The sequence below is a fragment of the Emydura macquarii genome, unplaced genomic scaffold (assembly GCF_026122565.2).
Source record: "Emydura macquarii macquarii isolate MOO-44397 ecotype Brisbane River unplaced genomic scaffold, CSIRO-AGI_Emac_v2 contig_2473, whole genome shotgun sequence".
NCBI classification, from domain to species: domain Eukaryota; kingdom Metazoa; phylum Chordata; order Testudines; family Chelidae; genus Emydura; species Emydura macquarii.
Window position 1 is genome coordinate 40,025,018 of NW_027132610.1, and position 15,659 is coordinate 40,040,676.

Genomic DNA, 15,659 nt, shown 5'->3' on the forward strand with positions numbered 1-15,659 from the left:
GGATTTCTTCTTAATGGAGGTTCAGCCCCACGTTCTGGATCATGAGATAGTGTCCTATTGCTCCAAGCCTGAAGCCAATTTCATGCACTGTTCCAGCAGGTGAAAATCATCAGGTGGCTGTCTGCATCACATCAGGCTGGCTGAAGAAAGATCAGCAGATTGGGTATATGTTGGATATATGGCCTTTCCCAAGGCAGAAAAGATTACTGCGTGTGACTCTCCATACTGCGCCTCAGCCTGTCACATAGGCAGAATTTGAACCCTAAAGATTTTATCTCAGCCATGTGGTGGGAAAGTGGTCTTTGTGCTAACCAGTTGGCAGATGGGTCAAAATCTATCTAAAAATTGCCAAAAAGGACAAAAAAACCCTCCCCAAACATAATTACTATAAGATTACTAATTTTCTGAGATCTAACATTTTAAAATAAGTCGCTGTGGACACTGCTGAATCTGAATTGCTTCCACAGGCACTAAGAAGAAACAGGTGCAGTTGGTGCTGCATTCCCTTACCTGTGCACAGGTAGGGAAGCTGTGAGGACACTCAGGATTCACGTACATAACCAATGGACAGGATTGACTTGGACTCAGGGCATGGATCCATACATACCAGAAGGGGGTATCTGCAGAGCTTTAATTAAAAATGAGTATAAATCAATTAAAAATTAATCGTCTAGCATACTACTGTGAGGCCTTCAGGAAACTGCTTATTGACCTGTTCATTAATTCAAATATAATACTTCGTGAAGTCTAGTAAGATTATCCAAATTTTCTTAAAAAATGTTCAAGCAACTTTTTTTCTATCATAAATACCAACAGTTTAACCAACTGGTTTTGAATTTTCTTTTTTTTAAAAAGAACCTGTTATGAAATAAAATGATTTTTAGTTTTGAATCATTCTAAAATAAAGTCCTACACATTCATTAGACTTTCACTGTATAAAAATGTACAGTGGTTTTATTGACATGTACATTCCATTATGCTTACAGCTGCAAGATATGAGGCACACTCAGTATTGCACTTCATTAAAATTTCAGGCTCAAACATAACCCAGAAGTTTAAATGAAATTGCTGTTGTAATTTAGTAATTCTTATACAGGACAAACATTGATATTCTTTATATACAGCATCATACTTGTTACATTTATGCCTTCCTAACACAATTTTTTTTTGTAACAGTCTAGGAAATAAACGAGAATATTCCTCTTTCCCACCCCACCCATGATGCAGTTACAATTGTACAGGATTACAAAAAGTCAGTATACAATAATCAGGTTTTTTTTTTCTTCGTCTGAAGGCCGGCATCATTCATAGTCCACAGACATAGAGATCCTTTAATAGCAATTATTTGTTTGTAAATGTCCAATGCTTCATAGCCGATGAGTGTAATGGCCACATGCAAACACCTCACAAGTTCTGATGTCTTGGTTCAAAAAATGTCAATTTATCACAGCAAGAATTATGTACATGGTATTTGGCATCCTTCTTGCACAGTAAATTGTTCCTTTTACATGGGTTATGAAATGGTCCCATCCTCATCCTGACTGGACTTTTATACTCTGTTTAGGACACTTGTGGGATGAGGACAACTGTTTTGCTCTGGTAAAAAAAATTACTAGTCTAAAAAGTGTGAGCATTTCTGCAAACCCCACATCCCAGAGCAAATTCCTCACCAGTGGGTGGATGGACAACATGAAGTGGACACTCTGTTCCTTCAAGTTGTTTGCCTTTGGGACCTGCAACCAGTGTAAAGGAAAAAAGACATTTTTCAAAACTTCGAAATCTTATGTAAATAAAACCGTACAAGTATTGAAAAACACAGTATTAAAGAGAAATCACTTTGTTTGAATTCACAGGACATCGATAAAGATTTGTGAAAAATGCAATCGGTACAGGAAAAAGATAACTGGCCACTTTCACATGACCAGCTTTATCAGACAAAAATTAGAACCTTTACAGGATGAAGAGTGAATAACTGAGAGCAGTTCGACTAAGCCTAATGAAAAGGCCAGAACTTTTGGCTTCTACAAGACTTACAACTTCTGGTCAAGGATTAAACATAAATTTGAAGGAAAAAAAACCCCAGACTATTAGACTGCTATCTAGTCATAGTAAACCAAATTAATTTTGGAAAATTTACAGCCAAAAATTTTATTGGAAGAAAATAAAGAAGAGTTTAAATAGATCTTCAATATAGTGGAATAAGTTTCAGCCCAACCTGAAACAAGAACCTTTACATCTGAATAACGTATACTTGTTAAATGAAATTTCACCTGAAGAACAATTTAGGCCAACAATTAACCTCTGTGTTTAAGTGAAACATTAACTAATATAGTAAAAATATGTATTACCTTTTTTCCTCAAAGTACTTAAATTATATAATTAATCTAACACTATACTAAACAAAATGAACTATAGGGAGCACATGAAAAATAATATTACAACTGTGGTGAGATCATCAGATCCAGTGGCACATGATGATGCCAGGAACTAAGGAGTCAGCACAGTTCAAAATGTTTGCATAGTTGCAGATAAGTACTCAGGTCTGGGTACATCATTTCATGTTAGGAAGTTTATTGTTTATTATATCTTTTTGGTCCATGTGGTACAGCATGAAACTTCAGCAGTGTGGATCTGTGCAGACAATTTGCTGAAGAAGGGTAGTTTCAAAGTATCTAATGATTTATTAGTATTGATTTTACTGTGATAACAGCATTGCCCATTTTGGAAACCAATATTTCAGAAAGAAATGAATCACTGAACAAAACAACCCATCCTATGAAGACTATCTAAAATGATAATTACATAATTAATTTTGCCATATTTCTAAACATTAACAAGTAATAGAATAACTGGCTGGCTAAATACTTTTCTGGTAATTTAGACTGCTAAAACTGTTCTGTATAAAACTTTACCTGCAGGACAATGTGGAAGTTCCTCTTTCGGGATGCTTGTCATTCTTTGGAAATCATCATGGCAAGCATTGCAAAAATGTGTTGTCCCAAAGCAGAAAAACACAGCTACTGAGCAGCAGTATCGACATTTGTACTCTAGGAAATCTGTACCATGTTTGGGACACATCTGCATAGAAAGAAAAAAAATGCTGCTAAAATTAGAAACCAAACTGTAACATTAGCAACATATCTACGTATTTGAAACATCTGTCAAAAATTACACAAATACATATATTTTATTACAAATAAATCTAATTGCTCAGATAACTGTATTTAAAACTTTTTAAAAGAAAACAGGTGCAAAACTTGTCTGTTTACCTGTGCCCTTGAAACATCAGAGCATGCACCACAAATAAGCTCTCTTGGATCATAATCATCTCCTTGTCCAGCCTCAGCATCACAACGAGCTTCACCACCAAAGTATGCCTAAATGTGACACACAAATCACTGAAGATTAAAATTGAAGAGACTGGGGACAAGCAATTTATATTCCAGTTACCAATTTCATTTGCATGGGGAAGATGATAAAGGCTGTTTGTACAATCTCTTTATTAGGTTTTATAAGTTTAAACCTTTTAAAAATGAATACTCTTATGACGTAGGAATTCACTAAGGCAGTGGGGTTCTCAATCAAGATAGCAGGGTTTGAATCATGGGATGATTTTTTGGCCATGCTATGGTGCATATCAAGAAGGTGGGGGCAGGGCTGGTGCTTCTGAGGTGATGCTGGAGCTGAAGGGAATCTTCTCCTTCCCTTTTAGTTTCCCAGCACAGTACTCAGATCTAGGGGAGGGGAAAATCCTGGCCCAACGGGCTGTGAAGCTGCCTTGAAGTGTCACTCCCTCTGCCTTAGCTCTTACAGCCAAGTCCTAAATGGGCAAGGTAGCAGAGAAACTGGTCTCCAAGCAGGGTGGGCAGAGGCAGCAGAAGTGAGGAGTAGGGAATGAGCTGCTCCTTCCTTCCCATGCTCAGACTCCTTCTGGCCATGGCATTTTGCTGCTCCCCTGTAGGACTGCCAACTCTGGGATTTCCTCATACACTAAATGTTTTCAGACACTGCTATAGGTTGGTGGGTGGGAACCCCATCTTATTAGCTGCCCTTTCCCCATTTCCCAACTTCCAGGAGGAGGACAGCTAATCAGAGCTACTAGATGGACTGAATTATAGGGCTCTTAACACACAGAACAGCTGCTCCCTCTTCCAGCCTAAAGGGATGTGGATGGACTCTGAGTGATGCCCCCCTCCAAAGTCTGGAAAGGGATAAGGAAAGCAGCCTCCAAGCCATGATCAAGGAAGGAGAAACCTTTTGGAACATTCCCCCAACCTTGCAAAGCAGAGAGAGAGGAGACTTCTAAAGGGTGTGCTCATGTGTTAAATGTTAGATTAGGAGTTTGTGTGAGGGAGATTTTAGGATTTAAATGATAAAATTGCAGGTGTCAGTGGCCTGAGGTTAACTGAGAGTTTGGGAAGAGAGTACTAAAATATCAAAATGGAGGCAATCCAAAATAAAATGTTGAGATAGAGGTGATAGGGAGAGAGTACAGAATGAAGTACTTGGGTGTACAGTGTGAAATGCTGGAAAGAACCATGATGTGCAATGGGAGCAGAAGGTGGGGGGAAAGAGGCAGAAGAAGAAAATACATTTTTTTGGAGGGGAGACAAAAATTAAACTGATTGAGAGTTACTATAGGGGAGTGAGAAATGATGAATTGTGGAAAGTGGGAACAATGGAATTGGGTGGATGGCAAGAGGAGTTTAATAACAAAATATGATGTCCACATTCTTTTGAGATGGCATCATCATCTGAGGTATTTGATTTCTCTACCATTCTCTCTATATACTGTAGGTTTCATAGGGCAGGGAGTGTGTCTTCTTCTATGTAGCCTTTTTTAGTAGTTTTGGGATTTTACAGTGCAGTGCAGCTTTTCCAGTTTTCATACTGGATACACAGAGAACTGACTTTTTGGCAACATTACATCAATTTCAGCTGAGAAAGAACTATTGGTCATACCTTTTTGCATTTGTAGCAAACATAATAAGCATATCTGTTCATGGCATAGCTAGCTGGGTCATTATAAAATCTAACACCAGGTGTTGTGATGGCCTCACTCTTGTGCAATCCTTCATACTCCAACCTCATTAGAGCTTTTCTCCTCACATCTTCGTAGAGTTCTTTGATTGGATCTAGCAAGTCCTTTAATACTGTATGATTAATTTTGTTCTGAAATAAAGAACAACTGATAAGAAATATGGAATATTGTAATACTTTCATTATTTGTATTGTAGTAGTGCCAAAAAGCCCCATTGTGCTGGATGCTCAACAATCATAGATAATAATACAGAATGTACATTTCAAGGAGGGGTTGCTACACTAGATGCTTTATCTGTTCAACTACTGCACTCATGGGAAACATGGCAAAAATTTTTAAACTCAGATCCATCAGCTTGAGGACTGGTCAAGCTTACATTGGGCTATAGCATCCACAGGGGTCTAAAAAACACAGCAGAGGATCAGTATAGCATAGGAATACCCCAGTCACACACCATTTCTCTATTCATGCTCCCTTTTTCCTTCATCAGAAAGGAGGTGTGTGACATAAGAGCCCCTATATTGGATTCATGCTCCTATGCACATGTGCTGTTCATTGCCATCCTTCTGTGTTATTGAAAGACAGGTTAAAAAGGCATCTTGCTAAAGGTGGAGCTGTCCCAGTCCTGTTATTTGAGATAATTTAGGCTAAACTGAGGGACATGTGGAGTGTAGAGTCAAAATCTACATTTATTTTGCAATGGCTACATTGCATCTAACTCTTGGGTTATTACAAATTGATGGATCTAAGTATATAAAAATAATTAAAAAGGACTTCTGCATTCTTTTCACTTTTTATGGGAAACTGTTTCCAGGTACATTGTGCAAGGAAACCCTACCCCATTTAAAGTACTTGGCTTTCAGCTATGTTGGAAAGGATGGGTTAATTCACCTTGCAATGACTTGAGTTCCTTGAGATGTGTTGGCCCTATGTGTAGAGCAGGGGATTTTCAGTTTCACATGTGCTCCAAGTGACCAGCAGCAGAGATGCTTCCCAAGCGGTGTCTGTCTGGTCTATGCATGTACCCCTGCTCTGCTCATTGTCATACTCTGCCCAGGGTGGATAGACTAGTGATTCCCAACCTTTCTGCAGCCAGAGGGAAGGAGTTCAGCGAGGAGGATCTCCTGTCCCCCTGGCTGCAGCAAGGAAACTGTGTGCTCCACCTGGGTCCCTAGGCAGTGACTCCCTTCTGCAGCTAAGAGGATGGGAGATCAGTGCTCCCCTCCCTCTGGCTCCAGCAGGGACCCAGGAATGCTTTGCCATGCTCCTTGCTACAGACAGGGGGAGGGGAGCATTCATTTCCCATCCCCTTGGCTTGCAGCCAGTGGGAGGGGAGCCACAGGCCACTCTGAAAGACCCCATGGGCCACTTTTGGCTTGCGGGCCACGGGTTGGGAACCACTGGGATAGAGGGTCTGCTGGACCACCACCATTTTAGTTCCTTCTCTACTCCTTCCCAGTAGTGGGAAACAAGGCAGAGGTTAAGGAGGGTGAGCAGGGACAACACACCTTGAAGAAATCAAGTTACCAGAAAATGAGTAACTCCTCCTCCTTCTTTGAGTCATTGTCACTAGATGTAATGCTCTTTAGGTGATTCGGATGTGGGTGTCTGGAGTGCTATGACACAACAGATTGCAGAAATGCCCTGCCCAGAGAGCCATCAGAGGCTTGTACTAGTACAGAACATCTAGCCAAAGTGTGTACAGAGCTCCAAGTTGCTGCCCCGCAGATGTCAGAATTGGGACATCTCTAAGGGAAGCTTTTTAGGATGCTTCCTGAGCTCTCGTCACGTATGATATCGCACTTCCTTCAAGAAGAAAAATGTTCAATTCATAACAGAGTAGAATGCACCTGAAGATCCATTTGGACAGCCTCTGGGTGGGAATGGCCTCCTTTCATTCGTTCTGCAAATTATATAAAGAATATTGGAGACCTTTTAAATGATTTTGTCCTCTGTAGGTAAAAAGCAAGAGCTCTACACATGTTCAGTGAGTGCCACACTACTTTCTCCTTGCTAGAGTGAGGATTAGGGTAGAACACAGGTAAGTGGATACTTTAGTTGATGAGAAAGTCAGACACCACCTTCGGGACGAATTTTGGATGTAGTCTCATGGATATCTTGTTCTTGTGGAAAACTGCATTGCTGGAAGACCAGCCATTAATGTTCCTAGCTCTCCAACCTTTCTGGCCAACATGACAGCAGTCAAGGCAGTTAGTTTCATAGAGACGTAGTAGAGACCAGGCCGCCAGAGGCTCAAACAGTGAGTTTGTCAGCGTTGAAAAAACCAGGTTCAAGTCTCAGGCTCATACATGTTTTGCCACTGGAGGGAACACTCTAATCAGACCCTTTAGAAAACACGATGTGACTGGGTGAGAAAATACAGAGTGGGTATCTACTGGCAGATGAAATATGCTGATGACTGGCAGGTGTATCCTGAGGGAACTAAGAGACAGTCCTGTGGATTTTAAGGATAAGAGCTACATCTAGCACATCCAGAATCTCTGCCTGTAAAGGGGAAATTCCTTGTTCTTTACTTCAAAACATAAACCTGTTTCACTCAGCCTCATCACATTTCCTAGTAGAATCTTTCTACAACTGTTCAGGATGGCCTGGACATCAGCTGAGCAGACTTTTTCTAATTCCAATATCCATCCAAATACCAAGCCCTCTGGTGAAGCATGGCTGGGTTGGAGTGTTAAGTCCTTCCTTCGTCCTGAGTTAGGAGATGTCACATCAGGAGGATAGGAACAGGAGTTTGGGCTGACAGTTGCAATAGCTTGGTGTACCAGAGCTGGCAGGGTCATCCTGGTGCTATGAGAATGATTTGTGCCTTGTCCTGTCTGACAGTAATAAGGGAATTAGGGGAAAAGTACAATTCAAGACTCCCGACCTTGCATGAGAAAAGCACACTCCTCACAGTTTGTGTGGAGGCCATACCCCCTGGAACTGGTGCAGTTCCTACTCATGTTGGGTGGAGAAATGTCTGCTTAGAGAGCTCACCAGAGTGTTTGGGATTCCTGGCAATGGACTGCAGTCAGCATAACCTGCACAGAAATGCACCAGTTCCAGAGGGTGACAGCCTCCACAAAAAGCTGTGAAAAGTGTGCTCCTTCCTGCTTGCTGATATAACAGATCATTGTCATGTTGTCCACCACCACCTGTAGTGACTGGAATTGTTTGCAGGACAGCCTGCCTACTCTCAGTTCCAACATATTGACGAGAGCATAGATTCCTGAGGAGACTGGAACTTTGAGCAACCTATTGCTCCATGTTTGCTTCCCAACCTAAGACGGATGTGTCTGTGGTTATATTTGTCAAGGGAAATAGGGAGCTGAATGGCACCCTCCCCCCCAAACCTTCCTTTATCTTCCCACCAAGTAAGGGAAGCTAAAACCCTTTAAGGAATCATGACTAGAAAGGCTAGACTGCTTTCCTAAGGTGTACACAGTCTGTAACCAGGCAGGTTGACATCTGAGATAAAGCCTTCCAAACAGGTTCACACAGGTACTTGCAGCCATATAACTCAATAGTGCCAGGCAGGACCATAAGGATGTCCATGGGTCATCTGGATTCGCTGTACGAATCTGATGATGGAGAGGAAGCGATTGTCTGCTAAGTATGCCCTGGCCACCACAGTGTTAACCTCGCCCGGATACACTTGATTGAATGGGCTTCAGGGTGGACTTCTCCAGGTTCACCCTGAGATCTAGCCCCTCAAACAGGTCCAGAAAGATGGAAGTTACTTCCTCTGTTTCCCAATAAGGTTGTCCTTTTAGCAGCCAGTTGTCTAAGTATGGTGTACCATCCCTCTTGACAAAGTGAGCACTGTCAACAATGTCTTGGGGGACACTTGGTGATATTGAGAATCTCAGTGGGAGAACTCTGTATAGGTAGTATTTCTGGTTGGCCATGAACCTCAGGAATATCCTTTGTGCCAGATAAATATCCATATGAAAGTAGGTGTCTTTGAGATTGGGGGCCAGGAACCTATTTCCTGGATCTAGAGAAGGAATAATTGGGTCACCATTCTGAACTTTAGGCGTGGATGAACTTGTTTAGTTCCCTGAGATCCAAAATGGGCCTCCATATCCCTGTCTTCTTGAGGATGAGAAAGTATCTCAAGTAGAACCTCTCTTCCCCTTGCTGTTAGAGGTACTAGTTCTATCACCTGTAGTTTGAGGAGTGATTCTACCTCCTGCAGAAGAATCCTCTCATGAGAGGGGTCCCTGAATAAGGACTGGGGGGGGGGTGACCAATTGGGGCGGGAAGAAAACTGGATGGGGATACCCTGAAGAGATGATCTCTAGTACCCATCTGTTGGGTCATAATTTCTGGCCAGGCAGATAGGCAGTGGGAAAGTCAGTCTCCAAAGGGATGGAAAAGACCAGAAATCTGGTCTAGATCCAGTTAGTTAGTGTGGGACTCCAAAGGTCCCATCAACACACTGGTTTTAAAGATGGTGATGGTTGGGAGATGAAGGATGCTTGTCCCTGGGCATCCTTCCTATGAGTCCTTTGATGCTTGCATGGTGGTTCATACTGCTGGTGGTGATCAAAAACAGGTGCGGTGGATCTCTATCTAAACTGCAGTTTGGTGGATTTTCTTTTAAATTACAAGTGTGTAAATATCCAGTGATCGACATGTGGCTTGAGAGTTTTTCAATGAATGGAGACACTCAACTGTTTTTGTTCGGAACAGTTTGTTGCACTTGAATGGCTGGTCTTCCACATTAGGGGAAGGAGTAGGAGAGCGACGATGAATATCTCATTCTCACTGCTGTCGTCACAGACATGCTCCAGTAAGAAACCCGTTTAAGGCTGTCTGGAGGTCCAATCTAGTCACCAGCTTTTCCTTGTAAATCATGGCCTGGAACTGGTCTCTGTTGTCCTGAATATCTTATTGGTGAAGTCTGTGAATTTGTTATACATGGTGAAATAATATATTTGGCTATCAATGCTTGGCAGTTTGAGATTCAAAACTTTGTCTGCTATGCTCAGTGACCACTAACACTACCAACAAATTGGGAGGTGGGTGATGGAATAGATAATCTGTCCCTTTCACAGGTTTGAAATACTTCTTTTCCAGCCTGCTTCAATGCTGGTGGAACTTGTGGCATGTGTCTGCCAAAATATCTTGGTAGGTTGAGGATGGCTTTGTTAATTGGAAGCCCAACTCTACTCAGTTCGGAACTATTTTGAATATCTATGTGGGATGTCTGTGTGGGGTTTCCTGGACCTCTTGCAGGGGGATCTGTAATGACCCTGTCACCCTCTTAAGTCCTGGAGGGCCTTATGATTATCAGGATGTGGTGGGAAAACGAATCACTGCCTCATTCGAAGAAGAGGACAAGGTCACTGGCATGATATCCTTCTGTTCCTCATGATGCTGTTGTTGCACATCTTGGGGAGGAAGAATATGCTCTGTCTTCTCCAGGAACCCGAAATCTCCGTGGGTTCCCTGTCCCCCAATGTGGGTAGATTGGGTGGTAGCTTCGTGGATCATCCAGGCCTCAATGTCACTCATACCCCTTCAGTTCAGAGCTCCAAGGTGCTGGGTAAGTACAGGGAGGATATTCGCTCATTCTATCAGTGCTCAATCCTCTCAAGGAACCCCTTAGGGCAGTGTTTCTCAAATAGTGTTCTGCGGAACCCTGAGTTGAAGGGTTCCGGGAAAAAGCAGAACCGTGCCGCCGAAATTAACAGAAATCGCGCGCCGCTGAACAGCTGATCATGCCGCTGAAACCAGCTTACACCGCGCCACCGAAAAGGGGAAGATTTCCTGGACTTGTCGGCAGAGGGTATGGCATGGCCGCGCAAGGGTGCCGTGGCGAAATATAATTGAGAAACACTGCCTTAGGGTATAATCCAGGGATGGGTATCTCCCATAGTCTTCTTCCAACTTTGAGGATCTGGAACCTGGATCCATAGGGGGTGCCTTCGGTACCGGAGGACATGATGGTCACCTGCTTCTACTCATTGCTGATACTGGTTAGAGTCTAGTTTGACCCCTACTCAAAGACTGAGATGGAGGAGTACCACCAGGAGATTGGTACTGCTTGATGAAGTCCTGGTACTGGAGTCTGAAAAGTAGTGATGACTCCTGTTCTGGGAGCACTGTAAGGGCATCTGGTGCCAAGAATCGAGACAGAGCAGACAGGGTTATTTCTGTAACTCAAACTATTGAAGTAAAGGGTGCCAGATCTGGCATTACCAACATGGTAGATTTTGGTGCTGAGGTACCAGTCTTAGTACCGAAAAGTGATGTCTTGTCCTTTGAAGAAGTCCCAGTCCAGTTCTTCCTGATACTGGACAGTCCCACTACAGAGCACAAAGCCTCTGATGGTTGGTATAGGATGGGGACTTCTGTTTCTTTTTACAGGGTTGGGACAGAGAACCTTGCCCTCATGTCCTTATGGGAACACTTACGTATCCCTTCTCCCTGTCTGCCCTGGCTCTGCTCTGCGGAGTCTCTTAGGGCTGAAGGTTTGTCAGAAGTCTCGGAACTGCCTGGGATTGAAGAGTGGCTAGCTAGTCTTACCTTCTTCAGGCTGACGTACAGCAGGCTCTCCCCAATCTGAGGTTGTTCCCACCTTTATGGACTCCTCCATGAGGAAACTTTGGGGTTGGAACTCCCTCAGCTGCTTGGTCCTACTTGGGAACAACCTGCAAATACTGCACCTGGAAGGATGCGAGTTTTCCCCAGACAATACAGGGTGGTGATGTGGTACTTTGTGACCTAAAAGGATTTGTGGCACTTGATGCAGCTTTTAAAAACTGGGAATCCTTGGCATACTCTCTCCCAACTGTTGGAGAACTGGGATTGGAAGGATGGCAGGGAAGGGCACAGTTAAGAAATCTCTGCCCATCCTAGATGGAGAGTTTCTAAATTTAGGAAACAAAACCCCTAAAACACTAACTATAATATATTTCCACTATTTACAGAGAGAAGCTGAAGAAGTCAGCACAAATACAGAAGCTCTTTCCTAGACCATGAATAGTAAGAATCAACTAAACTAGTGGTGGTCCAATATGCCCTATTTATTCCTTTGATGTGGAGCATAAGGAGATATGGGGTGCATACCAGATGGACACTGCTAGGAAAAGAACTCTGCTCCTGGGTGCATGTGCAACTTGAAGTGCAGTACATAAAGGGACAAGCACTTGAGGAAGAACTGAGGGCTTGTCTACACAGGTATGTAATGCACTGCAAGCTAGGATGTATGAGCTATAATGTGAGTGTACTGGCCATGTGGGCCCTGCTGCTATATACTAAAAATTCCAAAGTGTGCTTTGACATACTGCTGTATGAAATGGGAGTATGTTAAAGCACACTACAGAACTTCTAGTGTACAGCAGCATGGTCTACATAGCCACTTAGCATGTGGTAAGCTAGTACATTGTATATTTGCAGCCTGGATTGCTGCATACTAAGTCTCTGCATAGACTAGCTCTGGGAATGAAATTGAGCAGTATCTAGCATCCACTTTTAGTAACATTAAAGAAAGCATTGATAGATATTTTGTGCTTTATACAGTAAACACACTAATCCTTCTTACCTTGCAAATAGGACAAGACATAAACCCAAAAGTTATCCTGGGTCCAAGCCATCTGTTTTCTAGTACTCGACGACAGCACTGCAAGTGGAATACATGACTGCAATCCAGCTTTAAGGAAAAAAGGCAGATGTATGAGTAACTATGGTACTGTAAATTCAAAAGTTGCAATAGCTACTGTAATGAGACATCAGTATATTTGAGTTTTTGCTTTTAAGTAACACTAGGTGTCAAGTTGCAAATTCATTTATTAATTTAAAATCTTAACATCAGAAAAACCTTTCCACCCATGAAAAGAAAGAATATTAATGGCCTTTAACATCAGTTAAAAGACTGAAACTTTTGCATGACATTAGCTTCTGGACATATGAAATCATCAAAAGTGACCAAGTTAGCACACTAACCACAGTAAAATCCTCAGACATACAATGTATACCCTCTAAAAGATCTATGCATATGCCTTTTTTTGGAATATGCATCATGTTGCTTGTAGAAGATATGGGAACACTTTTAATGTGAGCTGTCCGCATGCAAAGAGTAGTACATAAAGAAGAAAGGGGTAGTGATTTAAAACTCTTTTAAAAATACTTTTAAGAGAGTTGGATTTTCAGTAACAAACACAATGCTCAAAATAGAGGAAATGTACACACTAAAATGACCCTATTTGCATTCTCAAACAGTACAGAGACCAGTAGTGCTAGACATACAATGTAATCATCTGCACATTGACATTATGTACTCTTTGAAACTTTTAAAAATGCATCCCTTCAACTTAAATTGTAAACTTTTAAAAATTTAACAATGCTGTATAGAAGTCATTTCTTAAATAACAAAGGCAAACCTGGATAGCTGGTGCTGCTGAAAGTGCTTCAGTAAAACAAATCATGCACATGTCATCAGCATCTTGTTTAAGAGCTGTGGCGTTCTTATCACAACCATGCAGGCATGGCAAACAATGCTCTTCGTTCTTAACACCTCCACATGGATGACCACAAGGATGAGTCTTGCTACAAGCTATCTTAGCATACTCCTATGAAAAAGGAATTATTACATTAACATTTTTTTCAATCAAAGAATCATTTTGTCCACTGTAATAAATTTATTTTGTCGCTTCTTAAAGTAGTCTTACTACATGCAATGAAAACTCAGGTTAGAGAGCAGTGACAGCAATTTCTAATGTTACATCAGTATAGTTAGGAATATATCTTGAGTTCTAGGACTTTGAAGTGAAACAGATGTTTTAATTAGCTTTTGCTATGTGACACCTGAATAGCAAAACCCTTATGAAATTGGAGTTTAAAGAAAAATTATTGTGATCGAACACATTACAGAACCTTAAATTATTTTTCTATTTTCTTCCTGTGTACATATTTTGTGCATTTGTTAGGAGTTTTTATATTCAGATTAGATTCACTGTTTGCCCTGTGTAAACAATCACTTTCTCATACACAGTAACAGAGAAGAGAAGAAAATTTAAAAAATAAGGAAAATGGGATCAGAAGATCACACAAATTGGCAGGGAGACTCAGTGGCAAATGTGGCACCCCAAACTAATTTTATTACATTTTTATATATACTAGAGTCAACTTCAGTTTGACACTGCACTTCATCTCACAATTCAATGGAACTGGGACTCCACAGTGAGATTGAGATTTTCTTATGAATAATGGAAATATAACTAAATATAGCTACAGACAAAGGATCCATTGAAGGTACTGAGGAAAACAAGTTATCCAATATTTCATTGGTGCATGTGGTCCATCAGTGAACTAAACATTTACAAACTTGGTGCCCAATTCTGCAAACCGATATTCATGCAATTAAATTCTTACTCATGTTAAGGGTCTCATTGATTTAAATGGGACTACTTATGAGAGTAAGTATTACTCACAATCCAGAATTATTTGGATGATAGGGCCTTTAGCTTTTATCTTTCACTATTGGTTGAAGACTCAACTATCTACTAATATTTCATCTTCATGAGATAAAGCTGGTTTTGTATACATACCTGGCAATCTGCATCAGAACAGACACTGCCTACTGCTGATAACTCTGTTCCACTCCTACACCCACAGAAACGACATGCTTCAGAGCTGCTGGTGGTTGGTTTGCCTAGGCCCACAAAACAGACAAAACAAACAAAAAATCAGGATTTACCAAAATGAAATGTTTATCAACCAACATACTAATAACAGCCTTAATTATCACATGAAACAAGCAGGAAAAATGTAATTACTAAGGAAAATAAATGAATCTAGACTAAATTGCCTCATATGTGGACTGCTAGTAGAAGTCCATGCTCATGGGATTTTCACAAGTAACTACAGAATCAGAGTTTCCGAGGGGTAGCCGTGTTAATCTGTGTTAAGCAAAACAGTGAGAGTTCTGTGGTACCTTAAAGACTAACAAATTTATTTGGACATAAGCTTTTGTTGGCAGAAACCCACTTCGTCCTAACTTAATTCACCCTTATTGGAATTTTAACTCGTTTATTTTCTCTCTTACATTATAGATGTTTTGTGTTCTTATGAAATGACATATCAAGATATTTCCCCTTCAAAAGGGGAGTTTTTCAAGTATTTGTCATGTCAATTACAAAAGAAAGCAGGAAATCTTCCTAGTCCTGTCCAATTAATAAATGTTTGTATTCCTAAAGCTTAAACATGAGTATGGGGAAATACATTTTACAAGCGATATAATCAGTATCATCTCTCAGCATCCTTTGAGGAGGGAAGGGGGAAAATGGAAAAACATGAATGAAGTATACAATTTTTTTGTTTTGTTTTACTAAATGTAATGAAAGATAAAGTACTTCTGATTCTTGCAAACGCCTCCAACCACATGCTATCAAAGTTAAAATTGAGCTCTTCAGCACATTACTCAACGGTGAGCTAATAGAGCATCTTTACCAGTCTCTGATTCCTATTAATTTGTGGCAATAAGAGGAGTATATGGAAGCAGGCAGGTACACAACTGACTTCTCTTATTATTATAGGTGCTATTCAGAGGCCAACACAACTGAACATTTTGATCATTGTTAATAAGGGCTATGTGATGGCTGTATTT

The 15,659-nt window shown here is 41.1% G+C and overlaps 1 protein-coding gene across 7 annotated transcripts in view; it reads right to left on the minus strand.

Annotated features, from left to right (window-relative positions):
- Window positions 1-920: 920 nt before the first annotated feature.
- MYCBP2 (MYC binding protein 2) overlaps window positions 921-15,659 on the minus strand; it is a 477,832-nt gene continuing 463,093 nt past the window's right edge. For all 7 annotated transcript variants that reach the window (XM_067563270.1, XM_067563273.1, XM_067563271.1 and 4 more), the window contains 7 exons: window positions 14,602-14,705; window positions 13,435-13,623; window positions 12,597-12,704; window positions 4,963-5,172; window positions 3,270-3,377; window positions 2,913-3,078; window positions 921-1,733 (listed from right to left, as the gene is read on the minus strand). In XM_067563270.1, coding sequence (XP_067419371.1) covers window positions 1,618-1,733; window positions 2,913-3,078; window positions 3,270-3,377; window positions 4,963-5,172; window positions 12,597-12,704; window positions 13,435-13,623; window positions 14,602-14,705 — 1,001 coding nt within the window. In that variant the 3' untranslated portion in view covers window positions 921-1,617. The remainder of the gene's footprint in view (window positions 1,734-2,912; window positions 3,079-3,269; window positions 3,378-4,962; window positions 5,173-12,596; window positions 12,705-13,434; window positions 13,624-14,601; window positions 14,706-15,659) is intronic.